The sequence below is a fragment of the Asterias amurensis genome, chromosome 11, assembly GCF_032118995.1.
Source record: "Asterias amurensis chromosome 11, ASM3211899v1".
Classification (NCBI taxonomy): Eukaryota; Metazoa; Echinodermata; class Asteroidea; order Forcipulatida; family Asteriidae; genus Asterias; species Asterias amurensis.
This window is the reverse complement of record NC_092658.1, coordinates 980,714-1,001,007: the sequence shown is the minus strand read 5'-3', so window position 1 is coordinate 1,001,007 and position 20,294 is coordinate 980,714. Positions and strand designations below refer to the sequence as shown.

General features: G+C 36.2%; 1 protein-coding gene across 5 annotated transcripts in view; it reads left to right on the top strand.

Moving 5' to 3' along the window:
* LOC139943876 (uncharacterized) overlaps window positions 1–20,294 on the top strand; it is a 54,274-nt gene that overhangs the window by 31,523 nt on the left and 2,457 nt on the right. For 2 of the 5 annotated variants that reach the window (XM_071940747.1, XM_071940750.1), the window contains exons 30-52: window positions 1,153–1,266; window positions 1,719–1,832; window positions 2,385–2,498; window positions 3,288–3,401; window positions 4,152–4,265; window positions 4,883–4,996; window positions 5,439–5,552; window positions 5,959–6,165; window positions 6,689–6,832; window positions 6,937–7,065; window positions 7,566–7,679; window positions 8,803–8,913; window positions 9,429–9,539; window positions 10,418–10,534; window positions 11,209–11,325; window positions 12,925–13,152; window positions 14,219–14,326; window positions 15,442–15,561; window positions 15,904–16,014; window positions 16,257–16,367; window positions 16,621–16,750; window positions 18,079–18,114; window positions 19,745–19,969. In XM_071940747.1, coding sequence (XP_071796848.1) covers window positions 1,153–1,266; window positions 1,719–1,832; window positions 2,385–2,498; window positions 3,288–3,401; window positions 4,152–4,265; window positions 4,883–4,996; window positions 5,439–5,552; window positions 5,959–6,165; window positions 6,689–6,832; window positions 6,937–7,065; window positions 7,566–7,679; window positions 8,803–8,913; window positions 9,429–9,539; window positions 10,418–10,534; window positions 11,209–11,325; window positions 12,925–13,152; window positions 14,219–14,326; window positions 15,442–15,561; window positions 15,904–16,014; window positions 16,257–16,367; window positions 16,621–16,750; window positions 18,079–18,114; window positions 19,745–19,969 — 2,917 coding nt within the window. The remainder of the gene's footprint in view (window positions 1–1,152; window positions 1,267–1,718; window positions 1,833–2,384; window positions 2,499–3,287; window positions 3,402–4,151; window positions 4,266–4,882; window positions 4,997–5,438; window positions 5,553–5,958; window positions 6,166–6,688; window positions 6,833–6,936; window positions 7,066–7,565; window positions 7,680–8,802; window positions 8,914–9,428; window positions 9,540–10,417; window positions 10,535–11,208; window positions 11,326–12,924; window positions 13,153–14,218; window positions 14,327–15,441; window positions 15,562–15,903; window positions 16,015–16,256; window positions 16,368–16,620; window positions 16,751–18,078; window positions 18,115–19,744; window positions 19,970–20,294) is intronic. The other 3 variants (XM_071940749.1, XM_071940751.1, XM_071940748.1) reach the window with 3 other exon arrangements.

Below are 20,294 nucleotides of genomic sequence, written 5' to 3'. Positions count from 1 at the left end.
AGGAAGTAGTAATGATAATAACAACAAGCATTTATAGATAGATAGACAGATAGACAGATAAGACTATTATTCCTCACTGGGGAAAGTAAAATGGCCTTGACAAAGAACTGTATGCAAATACAACACTTATACAAACATTCCGGTAATTATACAATACAATTGTAGAAATTAAAATTAAAACATTTGACATTAAAAAACACACAGATTTTTTAAAAGTATAAACCCTACATAAAACAGCAAGAAGACATTTTGGTAGATAGGGATCGGATCCAGCCACACCACAGCTCATCGTTCTAATCACTCATTTGTACCAGTTGATAGCCGGAACAAATGAGCTGCTGTATCGCTGTGATCCGATCCTACTTTGTAAACAAAAAACAAAACGTTAACTTCTGGAATTAGTCTGGAATTTTGATAAAGCGCTCTAACCCTGGGTTCCACAAGAAACTATACAGTAAAAGAATAAATAAAGGCACAGTTGGTCCGTAGCAATCAAGCATTGAACAGGACAGTTTTGAGATGTTTCTTGACAACTTTATGCGACTCAGCTGATCAAATTTAATGAGGGAGACGATTCCAGGAAAGGCATGTACGTAAACCGCACGATCCCAAGCAGCAGAATGCACCTTTGGAACTGCCAAGAGTGTACTGCCAAGGTCATTTAGTTTTGATTTCTAGAACAATCGCCCTAACTTACTTTCACGAACATTACGCTCACCTTCAACATTCAGACTCATGTACGTGACTGGCTCTACAAAAAATGAGTCGCTTGTCGGACAGCCCACTTTCAAGTACAGTGCTGTTGAGTGATGGGAGGGTAAACAAAAAAGGTCTATATTTTCACATTTTCTTGAGTAAAAAAATGTTTTTATCAATAAAGGTGAATAAAACATGTTCGTTTTGTTCGCCCCTGAGACATCAATAGTTGATGTTTTTTATTAAATGGGCTGTTTCCCCAGTATGGGATAACTACGTAATCTGTTTTTCAAAAAGTCATAATTTTTTGGCAAACATCAAGTGTGTAAGATATATGTCAAAATGTATGCTCTTTTCAGCCATGTATAAAACCCACTAAGTTAATTGTCCCCTTGTGACTCATTGTCACATAGCCCATCAAATAAAGCGTAATCATTTATGTATTTTTGTTGGTAGCTACTGATGAGTGCGCAAGTTCCCCATGTCAGAATGGAGCGTTCTGCGAGGACCAGACAAATGGCTACCGGTGTAACTGTGTTCCTGGCTATTCAGGTGTCAACTGTCAAATCAGTGAGTATAGTTCTCTAAAATAAAACCATGCTTTTCAAAATTTATAGCCGTCACCTTTAAGTGATTGTCCGGTCTTGTGGTGATAGGCAAAAAAATAAGAAATAGATTTGAGAAAGGTTAAAGCTTTTACTATTTGAGGTTGCATGAAAAAATACTGGCAAAGATGACTGGCTGTCATTTAAAAACTAAATCTGAAGCATTGTTGGGGTCCTAACTTTATGTCCATTACCCATTACATAAAAACAATTAAACATGTTTTGGTGCATTTTTTGCATTTGCAAAAGTTTTTTGTTTTAAAATAGCATCACCTGTCAAAATGTGGCATGAACAAAAAGAAATTATAAAAAATGTGCTTTCAGCAAAAATCGACCCTTTTCAGTCTGTTTAAAAAAAAATTCCTGGGTCATTCTTGATTTGCTATTAATTTCCTTGTGTGTGTTTTGTTCAACTAGATATAAATGACTGTCAGCCAGGTTCCTGTGCCAACGGAGGAGTGTGTGTCGACAATGTTAACTTCTTCACTTGTAACTGCCAGATTGGTTTTAATGGACCACTCTGTGAACAGAGTGAGTTGACTATTATTTCATCTTAAACTCCTTCAGTCTGACCTTATTTCAGTCAGCTACAAAACTCAGAAATTTACTCATCACATAACAAGCTTGTATTGTAGGCGGGTACGTTCCAGTAAAATAACAAGAAACCACAAGAGAATTTTTAATTAAAACAAATTAACTGTTAACAATAAGGTCATACATACTTTAATTATTCAAAAACCATTTACAATACTTAGCGACTGACTATATCAATGATTTTTGATAAAAAGAGATTGACCTGTATTAATTTCATGAGGTATTATCACTTTGTTAATGTTTTTTTTATTTTTGTGTATTGTTTGGAATGTCCACCAAATTTATAATATAAAAATATAAAAATATAAAAGTTTGTTTGAAGGTAGACAGCTTTCAATTAATTATAATGATAATAACCTAAGCATTTATATAGCTTTTTTACACAGAAAAGGTACCACAACGCTTTACAACAATAATTTTACAGCATTCAACAATTAACAGTTCTGTTAGTTAATTCATTTGTTATCCCTACTTGATTTTGTGTTTCAGATGTTGATGATTGTGTGAGTATACCTTGTCAGAATAACGCAGTCTGCATCGATCAAACCAATGGTTATTCTTGTCAGTGTCAACCAGGATTTGCTGGAGTCAACTGCCAGCAAGGTACGTCAAGTTTTAGTTTTGAAAAAAACAGTTTAATGGCCTGGGCCCATTTCATGGAGTTGCCAAAGCAGAAACATTTGCTTACATGTATCTGCTTAGCGAAAATAAGCAGGATACCAGTTACAAATTGTACATGTGACATTGCCGTTTGGCTGGTAACCTTTTCGAGTAAGCATCATTTTGATGTGCTTAGCTTCTTTTATGAAATGGGGCCCATTTGTAAGTTTTAGTTTTCCTTTCTTAAGGTATGTGATATGGAGATACACCGATTTCTTGAGCCAGTCTGTCAGGTGTGGTTTGCCATAACGTCATGTTGAATCTCAAGTCATGGATGTATACGTGCAGCATATTTAAAATAAATACCGTGCACCCTGTTTGCAGTGTCCTTTGCCTTGAAATATTGTATTACAAAAGTAAGTCGTGCTCTACGGTCTGCAGGATCTCACTTGCTGGTAGAGCCAAGGTCTAGAACAGTCCGATACGGAGACTGTTCTTTCGCCAAAATTCCCTGTTTCACTTCGCAAAAACAACATCACTCAACAACTTCAAGAGGGAACTAAAAACACACTTGTTCAGTTAGTCTTTCATTAGGTTTTTATTAAGTTCATTTATGTTTATTCTATATTTTCTATTCTATAATGTGTTTTTGTGTAGGCGCCTTGATCAGTTTTCTGGATGATTGCGCATTATAAATCCATATTACTATTACTATTATTATGTGTGCAGAAACAGTTGCCGAATAATCCTATTGCCAGCTCACTTTTATTTACTTGCAATATTCCGATATAGATATCGATGAATGCAGCTCCTCACCTTGTCTGAATGGTGCCACTTGTTATGACTTTGTTGCTAGCTTTGCCTGCCAGTGTGCTTCAGGCTTCAGTGGCATTGACTGCAGAACAGGTAACTTTCTACATTTCTTTAAATAAGCTTTTCTTAAAGGTACATTTGGAGTTTGCTCTTAAAGGCAGTGGACACTATTAGGTATTACTCAAAATATTTATTATCATAAAACCTTTATGATTGCGTGTAATGGGGAGAGATGGATAGTATAAAACATTGTGAGAAACAGCTCCCTCTGAGGCGCAGAGTTTTTGAGAATTCAAGTTTAGAATTTGAGGTCTCGAAATCAAGCATCACACAGCACACAACTTCGTGTGACAAGGGTGTTTTTTCTTTCATTATTATCTCGCAAATTTGACGACCGATTGAGCTCAAATTTTCACAGGTTTGTTATTTTATGCATATGTTGAGATACACCGACTGTGAAGATTAGTCTTTGACAATTACCAATAGTGTCCACTGCCTTTAAAATGAATGGCAATAAAACACTTTGGTTAGAAGCCTCTTAATAAGTTGGGGCGGTTCTGAAAAGAACCAGTAGTTTCAACTCCAGAAGACGATCAGAGTATCTGATCAAAACACCTAGTTGAACACAGCGGTTCTTTTCATAACCGCCCCAACTCATTTACAGAGTATCAATACATTGTGTTACCGCAACCGTTACTGTAATATTTCCATCATGCATTATATTATTATTATTATTATTATTATTACTATTATTATTATTATTATTATTATTATTATTATAATCTCCAAAAGGAAGGTATAGTTTTCTTATTCTTATCCTTTAAACTTGATTTCTTGTTACAGTTGTGGATGAGTGTGCCTCCAACCCATGTCTGAACAATGGTGTTTGTCAAGATTTGACCAATGGCTACAGATGTTACTGTAATGCTGGTCAGACTGGAGTTAACTGTGGCTTAGGTACGTACCATAATCAAATCATATTTGTCTTGTACCCTGCTTACAACAGCAATCATGAATACTGAATCAGAAAGGAACCTGACTATATTCACCTCCAGCCTCAGTTTGGGTGAGTGATTTGAAAGGAAGAAAAAAGCAAGATGGATACAAAAAGATAAAGTTGCACAGTGCAGGACATAGGCTGAGACAGAGAATTTTGTCAATGCTTATATTTTACATATTACTAGAGTCTTAAGACTCACCTATTCTTCAATCTGTAGCTGTTGTCTCCATCACTTTGGTTTCTCTTCTCCTGTAGGATGTAGGAGGCCATTGGTAGGCTTTGAGACTCTGCCTCAAACTCTTTATATAAAGCAGACGTGAGGCGGTGAGCTGAATAGCTATTAGGTTTTTTTATATATTATTTATCATTCAATCAAACATTTATTTCCATACAAACATATACAAATACATAGAAACAATTTGATTTTACAAAACTGAAACTGTATGGAGGCATGACCCATTAAAAGCAAAAGCTTGTGGGCTGGGACCATCACAAGAGTAAACTGAAACAACCTTTTTTCCTCTCTCTTTTCTTTTTGAATTAAACTGTGTTTTGTGTTTTTGTTTGCTCTTAGATGTGAATGAATGCAACAGTAATCCATGTCAAAATGGCGCTGTTTGCGTGAACTTACAGAATAGATTCAGCTGTAATTGCCAGCCAGGCTATTCTGGGATCACATGCCAGACTAGTAAGTATGGATAATTGACCCCTTGAAATGGGCGCAGCTTACTCACATGTGCCTATCCTGTCAAACATGCACAAAAGAGAGTTGACACCTCAACATATGCACGTTGTTCGGAGGCGCGTTCTGTTTTGTGTAAGAAATCAATAGCTCCCCCTTGCATAACGCGAAACGCTGCAGGGTTGCTGAGGTCGCGCGCATGTTTTTATACACAGAGAACAGCTTTTTTCAATGATCAGCCCTCTTTTTGAGAGTGTGACGTCATATGCAATGTGTCTATAGCCAACAAAATCCTTGAATACTGAGATTTCAGCCCAGGAGTAGGTGGCAACGACCCCTGGAAAATTGTTAACTGTAGCCGACACCTTGAAGTGGCATTCAGGCTTGTGTGTCTGGCGACTGGCATACAAAAAAACTTAATAACCAACAAATGATTAAACCTTGACAGCTACTCTGGAGTGTCTCTCTGGACCATGTCAGAATGGAGGGCGTTGTGAAGAAGGAGTTAATCGTTACGACTGTGTCTGCACCGATGGCTACGCTGGTACCAATTGTGAATTAGGTAGGTCCAAATTTCAGGGTTACTCAACCAAAGGTCTAAGATATGATTTTTGGAATGATTTTCATCATTTGGTTTGTAGAAATTTTTGTCAAAGCTTAAAGGTACACGTTGCCTTGGATTGGGCGAGTTGGAATATGAAAAGTGTTTGTAACCATTATTAAATGCATGAAAGGAGTAAGCATAATTCAAACGAAGTCCCACATACCTTTCAGGAAAATACTTAATGTTTAAGCGGGTACGCCCGCTATATAAGAAGCCACCATTATTGTTACTATTATTAGTATGATTATTATTCTTATCAATTAAAATAGTCCTTGGCTCTTACTGAGCCAACAGGAAAGTGGTTTGTATCAGATATCTTCAAAATTGTTCCGTAATATCTTGTTTGTATTATTTATTCTAACAGCAATTGGATGCCAGTTGAATTACAACATCTTTTCATGTGACGTCATCTCAGTGACATCACCAAACTACCCTAGTAATTATGGACCCAATGAGAACTGTATTTGGAAGTTTACGACAGACTCTGGTAATCCCATTCGACTCATCTTCTTGGACTACTCCACAGAAGCAATCCATGACGTTGTTAGTGTTGGTAATGGAAACCTTGTAGGTGAGATAATCTTAGATGTATTGAACAGACTTGCTTTTTTACCTTGTATTACCCCTAGGGGTTACCCATAAAGCCCTAGGGGTTACCTGTAATTTAGCCCTAGAGGTTACCACTAACCTAGCCCTGGAGGTCACCCACTAGCCCTAGAGGTCACCCATTACCTAGCCCTGTGACTAGCCCTGGATGTTACCCATGACCTAACCCTAGAGGTTACCCGTAATTAGCCCTGGATGTCGCCCATAACCTAGGCCCATAGTACATGTACATCCCCTTTATTTCACCCATTCCTAGCCCTGGATGTCATCCACTAGCCATGGAGGTCACTCATTTAACCTATAGTTCTAGAGGAATTACCCATCCCTAGCCCTGGATGTCACCCATATCTAGCCCTGGAAGTTACCCATTACCTACCCTGGAGTACCTAGCCCTGTATGTTAGCCATAACCTAGCCCTAGAGGTTACCCGTCAGCACTGCCGTCTGCCTAGTCTTATAACAGTCAATTATAACTTTCTTAATTTCAAGATGTATCGCGGATCAACAGTTTCTCTGGAGACACTTTGCCTGCTATCATCACCACTTCAAGCAGCTCAATGTGGGTAACATTTAAGACAGACGGAGCAAAACAACAACGAGGTTTCAGTTTTGAAGCCCAAGACTCGTGCTATGGTAAATACTGATTTGTTTAACTCCCTTTAGTTATGTTAAAGGCATTGAATTTTGTTCTTGAAGCTGTTATTCATATTTTGATGTATAATTCTTTCCTATTTCAGCTGGTTCCCAGTTTCCTTGCCGTAGTGATCCATGTCAAAATGGTGGAAGTTGCCGCGTTCTAGCAGACTTCACCTACCGATGTGCTTGTGTAACGCCATTTGTTGGTACAAACTGCCAAACTGACTCGTGTAAGTAGATATCACATTACCATTGCATTTCATTTATTCTGGTCTTGAAACCAAGAACTCTCAGAAGAGAAAATTTAATCACTGTACTAAAAACCAAATGGAGAGAAAACAAAGAAGGGAGTGTCAGTTTTAGATGTGGGAGGAAAACCCCAGAGAATTATTCTAAGGACAACCTACGCAGTCAGGTAGGGACTGAAAACCCAACTTACGGCTCCCGTTGTGATTCAAACCAGGGTCCTAAAGGATGAAGGCCACGATTTTGTATACATTTATTTACTTACTCTTTGCCTTTTGTTGTTATTACTTTGTTTATGTTCCATTGTTTATCTTGTGTATGGACTGGAAATAAAGTACCAGTAAATTAAATTGAGGATACAAACCACCTGCCCACGCCAATGCCAAAACATAACACCCCATTCCTTTCTAGATTTTTTGTCCATCAATTAAAAATATTGATTTCTACTTAAAACACCTTAAATGTTGTCAACTTGTTTCCACAGCGACAGTGTGTGCTTCAAGCCCTTGTGTGAATGGTGGTACATGTGTAACCCATTCTGCTGGTTATACCTGTTTATGCCCATCACCGTATGCTGGTGTCCGCTGTCAAGAAATTTGTAAGTTTGATTTTTAAGATCACATGTTCTTCTGATGAATTTAACACTTTGATAAAATGTAAAGCTTGGTTCGACCCTTCAGTGTTTGGCAATTTACTCTTACTTTAAATTCAATATAGTTGACTGGTTTTAAATCTATATCTCACTTTTTGTATCCAAGTCAATTTATGTGTGTGCTTTTTATGTGATAACAATAAATGTTATTGAATCTATTTAAATCCTTTTTTTTGTCATATCGCTATATTGGCATTGACTATTCACCATTGACGTATATAAATATTAATGAGGTTTATACATCAACTGGCCCATGGTGTGATAATAGTAGCCGTTTCAATTCTATCTAAATGTATAAATACTCATAAGTATCAGCTGACCCATGGTGATAACTAACACGTTTTAATACTGGTTCCCATCAAACTATTTGAATAAATACATACCCATAAATACCTCAGACAGTTCTTCGTCTCGGTAAAATTATCAAGAACCAGGCCTCATTGGGTTTAAACCACTAGTTGAAACCTCTTCACCACACATCGATTCGGTTTATTCATCAGCTGACCCATGGTGTGATAACTAACACGTTTTAATAACCAACACGTTTTAATAACGGTTCCCATCTATCTATTTGAATAAATACATATTCATTAGTGTACTCCATCAGCTGACCCATGGTGTTATAACCTATGATACAGTAGCGGTTCCGATAAGCCATTTGCGGGTTAGATTTGAATAATGTCTTGTACAATGACTTGCTTGGTCAAAATATATTGCTTACAATTGAAACCCTCAGACTATAGAGACAGTTGCTTTGTCAAACGGTTTGGGGCAAGCCTTTGCATAGCGCAACCTCCAGATGGGCAAACCCTGGTACCATTGTGCCGTACACATTCATTCAGAATCGTGCATGGGTGTTCAAAGTGTCTTACTAACTAAGCAAAAGCTTACGCCTAATCATGTGATATAGCAACTGTCTCTATAGTCTGGTGAATTCAAATTTAGGTGGTAACTTGTGATCAAGCACGTCATTGGACCAGACAATACTCAAATTTAACATTCAAATGGCTTGTTCTATTTAAATATAAATATTCATGAGACTTATTGTTTATTCATGTCTTCTCCTCAGCCACGCCATGTAGTAATAACCCATGTAATAATGGAGGTACTTGTAACATCATTGGCAGTTCTTATTCATGCAGTTGTGTAGCACCTTACAGCGGTCAGCAGTGTCTTCAACGTAAGTCAACAATCTTTCTATTTAGAAGAATTTTCCAGGTCAAGAAGCGCGGAACGGTGAATGATATTTTCAAAAATTCATGCATTTTTTTTTTCAACTAATTTATACAGGTGTATAGATTCTGAATAAGAGAAAAAAAAAAGCCAGGAAATTAATTGACAATTTTAACAATCATTAACCATCATGGGGTGCTATGGTTTAGCATTTTTAAGGGAACTGGACTCAAGCTCTGGTGTACATGACCAGCAGAGTGTGAGTTCGGCAACCATGTTGTATACCCATAAACGATGTGTGATAGCAACTGTACACTCAGCACATTTCTGAGTTCTGTGAAAAAAAATCACAGGCTTATTACTCGGATGGGATTCAAACCCTCGACCTTTGCCATTCTAGAGCAGTGTCATACCAACCAGACCACCGAGATTGCCCGGTAGCTAGAGGCAGTTAGAATCTTATGTTTTAGCAGCGGGGTCTGCAATGATTTAATAGTTGTTTTATATGGTTTGTTACTACAGGACCATGTGCAAGCAACCCTTGCTTTAACAACCAGCCCTGTATTGACACAACATCTAGTTTTAACTGTCAGTGTAACAGCCAGTTCTTTGGATCAAGATGTGAATTTTTTGGTGAGTAATGTTTTAGATTATTCAGCAGAACCAAATTTTGCTTCACTTTCTTCATAACAGAACGTAGACAATGTGGACGCTGACTGCAGGAACTAAGTTCAAATAAACTTGTCAATTTACTTGAAAGTGTTTTCAATTTGCATTGCATGAAACTAAGATCTTTGTTAGACTTAGATACTCTATGTGTTGGGCACGCATATCTTTTCATTTTGAAATGTTTATACTACTCTGAGCATTAGCATTTTATAAGGGAGGAATACAAAACAAACCAGGCAGTAACTCTAGGTTAAAGTTGAGGTTTGTTGATGTTTTCCCAGGGTTATCCAAAATTCAACCTTAAATTACCTCCCGTTAACGCTTGTTTAATTTTGCGTTTCTGCCTAAAGCTCGGTACAAAATACTTCCAGCGAATGGGATACAATTTTTGACATCACAACTTCACAACTAATAATTTGCAACAGTTGAGTTGTGTTCAACTGCTGCAAAACATTCACTGCAATAACAGCCATGAGACGTCAAAATCTGCTTCACATTCGCATTCACATTCCTGGAAATTATGAACCAGACCTCCTTATACTTCACATCTCTATTAACTTTTACTTCTCTTTTGTTTTCTTCTCAAAGCGCATAGGGACTTCTCTGTGATTGTGATATGCGCTCTACAAAAATGGTTCATTATTATTATTATTATACATATGACATCACAAACGCAAACAGCGCCCTCACTGAGGTCAAAGGAAGATTTCTCATTGATTGACTTGTAAACAGGCATACATGCAAAGGATCTATTGCCATTTGCTGCATGACTCTTGATGTGGTAGTGTCTTCTATACTGTAGTTGTTGTACTATTGTAGTTATGCTTTGTCCACTCTTCTAGTTCCATGTGTTAGTAGCCCATGCCAGAACCAGGGTACATGCATCGATGATCTGGTGTCCAACACATTTGTGTGTCAGTGTACACAATCATATCAAGGAGACCGATGCCAGACTCAAGGTAAAGAACTAGATTACCCAGGCTGCTTGAACCCCCCCCCCCCACCCCTTCCTCTTTAAGACTGTGTGTATCGATGAACTGGTCAGCCTTTTGAGAAAGACCCTGCTAGGGTCGAAACGTCAGGCCATTAATTTTTTTTTTATGAATTGATGAATGTCAATTTACCACACTGACACCTCACAATCAATGAAAGTCTGTTTCTAGGATTTGGTTCTGATTATTAAGAATGAAGGGCACCCCTTTACACGTTGGGCTGGATAGCTCAGTTGAAAGATGCCGGTACGTTAATCTGGAGGACGTTGGTGCAAGTCCTGCTCCAGTCAATTTTTGTTTGTTCGAAACCCAAACTTTGATAAGAGTCCTCCTTATGCGTTGTACATTAAATGGTGTTTGAAGCATTTCTCCTGAAGACGAGCAGAGTACACTGTTCGAAATGTCAAGACTAACCCTTTGTCGAAAGAGATATTATACATGGTTGTACCTGCAAGTTCACTTTTAAGTATTTATAGTTTCAGCTGTACATTGTCAATTTTTCTTTGTTTAAACCCAAACTTTTGATAAGAGTCCTCTTAATGCCACTGTACCTTGTCAAGAATGAAACCTGTTTATTTGATTATTATTTTGTCCTCTCTCTTCTCGATGCTTTTAATGTTGTGGCATGCATGCGACATCAGTAATCAATCCATGTGAGAATGATCCCTGCTTAAATGGTGGGACATGCGTGGGTCTAAACGGCAATGCAACATGTGTGTGTCCTGTACATGCTAGTGGTTTGACCTGCCAAACGCTTAGTGAGTCAGTGTGATTTACAATCGAGTGTCGAGCTTTGCTGTGTTTCCTTCTGTTATTATATGAGTTATTTGCACATAACACTACCTCATTTCTTGACACCCTATTTAACATTTTGTGGATATTTTGTTTTTCCAGTGTTTGTGAGAATAAAGTATTTCTATTCCCCAAATGCTATATTAACTTCCATACTTTTTATGAAAATATAAACAAAATTCACAACAAAAAACACCAAAAGGCAAATTTTTAATTGATGTATGGTACATGTAGGGTTTGTATTTTTTTTTTTTTTTTACTGTATTTTTAGGCCTATGTATTAAAAGTACAATATTTATTGTTTTAGGCCTATGTATTAAAAGTATAATAGTATAATAGTATTTCTATTCCCCAAATGCTATATTAATTTCCATACTTTTTATGAAAATATAAACAAAATTCACAACAAAAAACACCAAAAGGCAAATATTTAATTGATGTATGGTACATGTAGGGTTTGTATTTTTTTTTTTTTTTTACTGTATTTTTAGGCCTATGTATTAAAAGTACAATATTTAATATTTTTCTCTATTCATCTTTTCTTTTGGCTAACGTTGTTGGTCTAAATTGTCCTTGGAGTTTTTACTGAAATTTGTTGATTTCATCAACCTTGCCTCACTGCCAATTAATCTTTTTACATTCTCTGTAATATCTTAAATTTATTGTATCATATCATTTTCTAATTTGATATTAATGAATGCTTGCTATTCCCCTGGCATCAGTGTTTCACTATTGAAATCCACAGGATGATAAACAAGGAACAAACAATAAGATAAATTTACATCAGATAGATTATTGAAATAAATAAAGTAAATGACTGAATCCGTTAATAATAACTAGTAGAAAACAGCAGACAAGACAGGGCTTAGGCAAACTTAGGAAACGATAAACAGATCAACAAAGAAAATTTAAGCACAAGGAAATAATGTTTTAATAATAGTAAACATTTACAAATTTCATACACAATGCTGGAGTTTTATAACGTGATTCACAAGCATTGCCATCAAATCTTAGGCAAAAATAGAACCTGTGAATTGAGAAACATTGTCCAAAATAATTGTTTGTACCAAACTTTGCACTGAGTGTTGTGCTATACACCAAGTTGTCTTCTTAACACCAAGTTAAGTTCTTTACACCAAATTGTTCTTTTCACTAAGCATTGCTAACCATCTATTATTCCTAACACCAAGTATTGTTCTTAACACCAAGTGATCTTTACAACCAAGTGATTTTCTTTATTACCCCAATAGACCTTTATCATGCTGCCAACAATGTTGGTCATGTTCCCTGAATCCGATTACAGTAATGAATGCTGACATTCATTTTGTCAAAAAGGAACCAGACTATTTTGCCTTCCAACCTCAGTTTGGTGACATTGATTTGAATGGGAGAAAAGACAAGATTGTCGACCCATGATAAAGGTCTAATGTCCTTCTGGACGCCAAGTATTTTTAATTATTGGTTAATTAGCAAATTTTTAAAAGTCACAGCAAGCCAAAGTAAATTTGAACTACAATTATTAACTGTAATATTTCATCGATTCATTCTTTACATTTTCTCTACAGTTGATCTTTGTTCGGACAACCCATGTCATAACAATGGTGTTTGCCAACAGACAGGCGCTAAAACCTTTCTGTGTAGTTGTCCTCTGGGATACACTGGACTAATCTGCTTAGATGTCAATGAATGTATCGTAAGCAATCCATGTCAAAATGGTGCTGTGTGCACAGACACTGCTGAGTCTTATACATGTACATGTGTCGGTCAGTTCACTGGCATCAACTGCCAATATGGTAAGTCAATCAATGTATTCAGTTCAATATTGGTTCATTTTATAGAAAACATCATCAAGTAAATATGGATTTGAGGCATTGCATGGTGAGGTATCAATGTATATTTGGTTTGCGGTAACACCATGTGTGTATCTACTTGCCAGGTAGAGTTGTTCTTAGGGAACTGTCTAGCTTTATTCTACTGTCGTGGAGTAGATAATCGGAGGTTCGGGAGACTTCTCAGTTCTGAAAAGAACTGTCCTGCTTTTTAACTATTACCAGGGTGGATGGTATAGAAATTAGACTGGACTACTACTTTAGCTTATAGGATCGTAATCATCAAGTAAAAAGTCAAAGACCTCGGGAGTTTGGTTACACTAAAATACCATATTATGGTAAATACAATTTTAAAAAGATTACTTGAGTGATGAAGACAATCAGGAATGTTGAGAGCAGAACTTTTAAAAATAAAAATAAAATGGTGGACACAAAATGGAGTACTACATCTCTCACCACTAATAAAGGGCTGGAACCAATCAAACAATTTGTTGAAGTTAGCAATATCTCTAACATCTCTAATGACTGTAACTATTATTATGTGTTATTGATGTTATGGGTTTATTAAAATCTGCGTATAGCATTGAGCCTAACAGGCTGAATTACAATACAGATGAACAAGCAGTCAAAAAGTATCTGGAGTAAAAAAAAACCTGAGAAACGACTCCCTCTGAAGTAAAGTAGTTTTTTAGAAAGAGGTAATTTCTCACTAACAAAAAAATAAGTGCCTGAAACTTTTCTCAGGCATCTGAAAGCACGCAAGTTTATGCAGCTATTGTGTTTTTTCTTTCATTATTCTCTTGCAACTTCGATAGTAATAATAATTTAATAATAATAACATAATAGACAACATTTTTTTTTAGCGCATAAGGAGCAGCATCAATGTTCTTTAAGCGCTATCGATGACCAATTGAGTACAAGTTTGTCCAGTACCTGTAAATAATGTTAGCAGTATTTTGTGAACAGAATGAACGGGTACGTGTATAAAGAATCCCTCCCAACTTTCCCCCGATTATTTGTTTTGTTTTAGTGGCATGTACTGTCAACAGCTGCAGTAACTTGGCTACCTGTATAACCAGTGGAGGTACCGCTTCATGCTTGTGTCTGCCTGGATTCACAGGTGTCTTCTGTGAAAATGGTAATTATTCAATTAGCAGTCCGTACTCCTGTCTGCCACAGTTCAAAACACAGACATCCTTTCTCTATGCACAGACCAAGGAGGGTAGAATGTTTTGCATTAAAAATCTCAAAACGCTGTACAGACAGTTTTTACATATTAACATTTGATGCACTTTAAACCAATCACAAGGTGTATAATCTAAGTATGGAGTACTATAATGTCCCCATGATGACACCTACATCAGAATCTTTGAGAATAAACATCTAAGATTGCATTTTCATGCACTGTATTTTGTATTTGTATGTAACCTTCCAAATCTAGCACTAATTCTAGGGTCTTGTTTAACATGTCTGGTTTAAAATCATTTAAATGCAAAATATAGAGATACAGGATATTTACCATTCCACAACTTGCCAACATATTGTCATAGTTTTGTTACTGGTTTTGTTTTTCTTGTCCCTTTTTTCACTTCTATCCCTTTTTGTCTTGTGATCGTTTGTATTTTTGCATGTCCTTCATTTTACCATTGTACCAGTGAGTTTTGTAATCTTTCATTCCACAATTGCTCAAAAGTTATATTTTTATGAAGGTTTTTTGTTTTTCTTTTGAGTGGAGCTCTAAGACTCCGTATATTCATCATCAGTGAAAACAAAGTAAAAATATCTTCAGGGAACATTAACACATATACTGTTAGAATTGAGGATACAAGAGGGTAATTAAAAGACAATGAACAAAAGTGATACTACATATCAAACAACAAGAACTTCAAAACATGATAACAAGACAACATGATAAAAAGACAATAACTTTTGGTACTTTTGTACTCTTTCAATAATGTGATTGTTTGTTGATGAACTTATATTTTTACCATTTTTAAGTGGCCCTTTCAGCTACTGCTGCTGGTCATTTTGTTTTTGTATATATACCAATAAATTAGAAGAAAATAAATCATGTTTTAGTATGCAATGTATGTACAATGATGCACGTAAATCGTTTTTAAAGGTCATAGGTTTAGATTCCACTCCCAACATGCCTCTAATTGTTCTCAGTCTTTCAAACTAAAAAATAAAAACATTCACAGGGCCACTTGGTTGCATTAAATGAAATGTTTGATTATTTTGTGTGTCTTTTAGATATCAATGAATGCATAGCGAATGTAAATCCTTGTAAAACCAACCAGATATGCACCAATAACCAAGGATCTTATACATGTACCTGTCAAAGTGGAATGACTGGAGCAGACTGCAACGAAGGTGAGATATCAGACCATGTCATTTTCATTTCAACACAGTTATTTATATTCCGACAGAAAATCATATTGTTTGTATAATTATACTGTAAGTCCGTTTGTCTACTTCCTATGCATGTATTATAGCGTTATATATACACCTTGTTTAACCATGGTTAAACCTTTGTGTAGTTATCTACCATAACAGTTAGTATTTATTCATTCGTCTATTTAGTGCATTTATCCTGCGTTGTTTTGATTGTTGTGACGGGCACATCCGCCACAAGCCTCGGGTTTTAGGATGATGCCTCCATGTGATGTGAATGTGGAAATAAATGTTTTATTGATTGCCTTTTTTGTGATTCAGACGTTGATGAATGTAGGAGTAATCCGTGCTTGAACGGTGGCGCTTGTAGAAATGGACTCAACATGTTCACCTGTGATTGTGATCCTAAGTATCGAGGAGTCAACTGCGCTGGTAAATATCCTACTCCTTTATGACTTAAAGTATTTTTAATTGTTCTTATATTGTTTCCTTACTTACATGTATTATGTTTATGATACATAGAAGAAACCACATCCACTCTTCAAATATCAGCAAAATGTATAAGATTATCTTGTCTTGTAGCAACAGGATGAAAGTAACTCTATTATAGACAAATTTTCTTGTACAAAAACTGATGCTATATTGATTGCGCTTTATTTATCTTTCCTCCACAGTTCCAAATTCCTGTTCTAGTTTACCATGCCTTAATGGTGGTAACTGCAATGATAATGGAGCTACCTACTTCTGCTCTTGTACTACAAGCTTTTCTGGAACAAATTGTGAAGGTGGGTAGTGGTTAGGAATCACATTCAAAGGAACATTACATAATTGTTAAGAAAAACAAATTGTGGAGATCACAGATTTATATAAAACTTACACGGTCTAATGATTATGATAGTAGAAAACTTCTCTTTAAATATATCTGTCTAAGATGTTATATGTGATGAGAACTAAATAAAACTAATTTCCCGTTTGGAGTTTATTGCCCATTGAGCTCTTTGTTTATTTTTCTTTATTCAACTTAATTTCTATTTCTAGTTCCAACCGGTGGTGCACAGATTGGTCTCCAGATTCAGCCGTTTTGGATAGCTATAATTGTTGGTGCTGTACTATTTGTTATATTCATCATCGTGGTCATAGCTGTTATATACAATAACTGCAAACCGAGGTACGTTCATGTTTTATACTCTCTTTTTTTTTACACCAGTTTATTAAACCTTAAGTTTACCAGCCGGGTCTTTTATCCTGAGCTGCTGAGCAATTTTTCTGATTTATAAGAACCGGGCCCAATTTTATTGCTCTGCCCGTTGCAATGAATGAGTTCCTTTATTTATTGAATGAGTTCCTTTATTTAGTTTCATAAAGTCAGGAGTGTTGTGTTCCTGTGATTAGAGAATGAAAAGCATGAAAGTGTTTTCTTTTTCTTATTTTACTTCCTTTAATTAATTTTTCTGGCTTTTGAAAGTATCGTTGCTTAATTTTGCTGTCCCTCCTAAATGTAAGATGTGCAGATGATATTTGCAAAAAATGAATCATTTGAATATTGCCGTTGACTTTAACAATTATGTCTAAGGCAAGGATAAGATCTGCCAATGGCATTTATTTACTGAAATATTTGCAATTGTTCAACCCCTAAGCAATGCACAGCTAATTTAACACTAACTTAGATGCTTCATAACCTAAGTTTTAAGTAACAGTGCACCCAAGCACCCTTGAATCTGTGTGCAATTGATTGATGACTCTACACTTGTTTGAATTCCATTGATGTACTGTCAGCCCACCCTACCTCCAACAATACCAGAGAGATAAGAACTAGAGGGCGTGTTGCCATTTTGTAGAAATGTAAGCACATCGCATAGCTTTATCATAACACACACACCAACAAGCACTTCATATTCAAGGCGCATACACACGTTCATCTTACCAAATGGCACGCGTGTCTCCTCGCGGTCTCATCACGTTAGTGCACGCAGCAACACCAGTGCGCCCTCTAGTTCTGATAATTAACTCTTATAACTGATAATTGATTGAAATTCATCACAGCAGGGAACAGAATTAGGTTTGCCATGCCAAGCCCAACAATCAATACATGGAATTTGTTGATTTTGAAATTTTTTGAATTAGAATAAACTTGGGTGTGATCCCTGTCTACACGGCAACTGAAGGTTGTATGGCTTCTGACTAGCAACTACACAAGAAATTGACAAAATAGGGAGATTGCCATCATAGGGCTAGATAGCTCAGCTGGTAGAGCACTCTGGCCAATTAATCCTGACGTTCTGTGTTCAACCAAAAATGTAAAATAAATTAAAACAAAACGGCCTAACGTTTGATGTGCTTTATCTATAATATAAAAAAACAGTGTGTGAAACAAGGGAGGAGGTTTTGCTAATTCTGTAACTTGTGTCATCCTGAAACCTTAACTTGATTTTTTGTTTGTTGTTGAGTTTGATTATTTGATTTGCCTTCCTTGTTGTTAATCCTTTGATTTACTAGACGAGCAAGATATCTACATCGAGTGGATTCAGATGGGCAAGTGCCAAAAGAGCTTCTTATTTTGATTTTATTATTTTGCATTATTTTATGTTTGATAGACATTACGTGACTCTCCCCTCATTGTTTGATGCCAAACTGAATTAACAAGAACTTCTCGAACTTCAACATTGAGTTGAAACCACCGATTCTTTTCAGAACAACCCCCAACTCATTTAGAGATTATCGTTACATGTTGTTACCGCAAAACTTTATTATAAACAACTTCTTTACTTAACTGGATTCTGGTTTATTTTTATCAGAAAAGTGAAGTGAGACTCACGTAATGGCTGCTTTTAATCGCAAATCATCGCAAATCATCGCATCGCAAATCATCGCAAATCATCGCCATGCCCTGATATTCACCGTAACAGCTTCCAAAACTTTGATACAACAAGAAATTCATTTTTGAAATACTTCATTCTTAACTTTACAGTTTCATAGTCGAAAAGTGTACCTATATTATTGTTTTCAAAAAGTTCCATATAAACTATATGTAACTGAGTTGGTGGAAGAACAGGTGATGGGTTTTGTTGTTGTTATATGATTTTTTTCTAGTGAATCATAGACCAGAAAAGAAAACCAATTATGTTTAAACTTGCTTTTTACTTCAACAAGTAGGTGCCAACAATTGTACCCTAGTATTTGATTGTATGTTTAGTGAAACTATATGTACATCTGAAATTTGTCTTTTAAAACATGTTTGAAATACTAATTTGAAAACTTCTTTACATCAAATTTTGTTTTGATTGATTTAACAAATGCATTGGGGATAAAGAAGAGTATTTGTTGAACCATGACACTGATGTGTAACAACGACACAACTGAAATTAATTGGCTGTTTATTTTATACACACTATTACTAACAAGTTATTAACAGATCCCTATTCCTACACTAATGGGCAGGTTGCATTCACCCATATAAATCATTCGTTTTGATGCACATAATTAACCAAAGCATTTTACATTCTTCAATAACAATTTAACAAAATCTTGATGAACATTCTTGACTCTGTACCAATGCTTGAGTCATCCCATGTCATATGTCTCAATTGCTTTGACTTGTTGGTTTATGGGCCCTGTCTTCTATAGTCACTGCATATAGCTCATATTTACAGCTCAAGTTATTCGTAACCACACAATGCCCTCTGATGAATCAAAACATTAAGTTGAGGGAGGTCAATTGAGGCTGTACTGCCGTTGATTTCACAAAACTCTTCCTAACTTAGGATTAGGACGCATTAAACCAATCCCAAGTTAGGAAGAGTTACTCATCCTAACTCGTGATAGGATTAATCCTTGCGTTTTGTGAAATCGGCTGCAGGTATGTTATAGGGTAGAGACCAGACCCTGTACAAGCCTAGGCTTTCTGTCTGCGACCTCCCCATACTGTTATAAAGTTCTTTAATTAGTTTTTTCCCTTACATTGTACATGTACATATGGTATGGAAAGTAAACCTGAAACCTGAAACCTGGGTAGCTTCCTAGCAGTGTAAAGGTTTTAAGGGTTTATCAAGTTCCATATTACACACCTTGGCTGCGTCTTCACCTTAGTTCCTTATCAGTTTCTTCTTTATCTCCTTTCCTCCAAATAAGTCCTCTGTATTTTTTTTTATCTCTCACACTACAGGGATCATCGCTATAACTACGACACAGAGGAAGCAACACGCATGCACGGAGCAGACGAGCTAGAACATGAGACCGCCCTCAATCGTTCCATTAACAAGCCGCATAATCGTAGTCCTGATTATGGTTTTATTCCACGCAACGGCAGCAGGTATGAAGATGATGAACCCAATTGGGTAGTCTTGATGAACGGCCTTGGAATCCATGAAAAGAAGACTCCACCTAAAAGGTTGCTGACAAATCAATTAGCCATTTTCAATCAAACTCTCAGAAGGGTCTGTATTTCTTTGGTAATTTACAGAAGATACAATGAAAGATACGACTAGTCTCAGAAGTTTGCTCCCGGATTATACATGTCAAATCATTTGTTGATGATGCAATGAAAGACCTTTTGTCTAAACACTTTTTAAAAGCAAAATGTTGTCTTGTAGAGAAATGTGGCTCCAAAACTAATACATTAACATGTATAAGTTTCAGTTAGTCAGCATCTAAAAGCTTTCTTGAATGAAAGATGGTTTAAAATAACCTAACCATTAGTTTAAAGAGCTATGTTA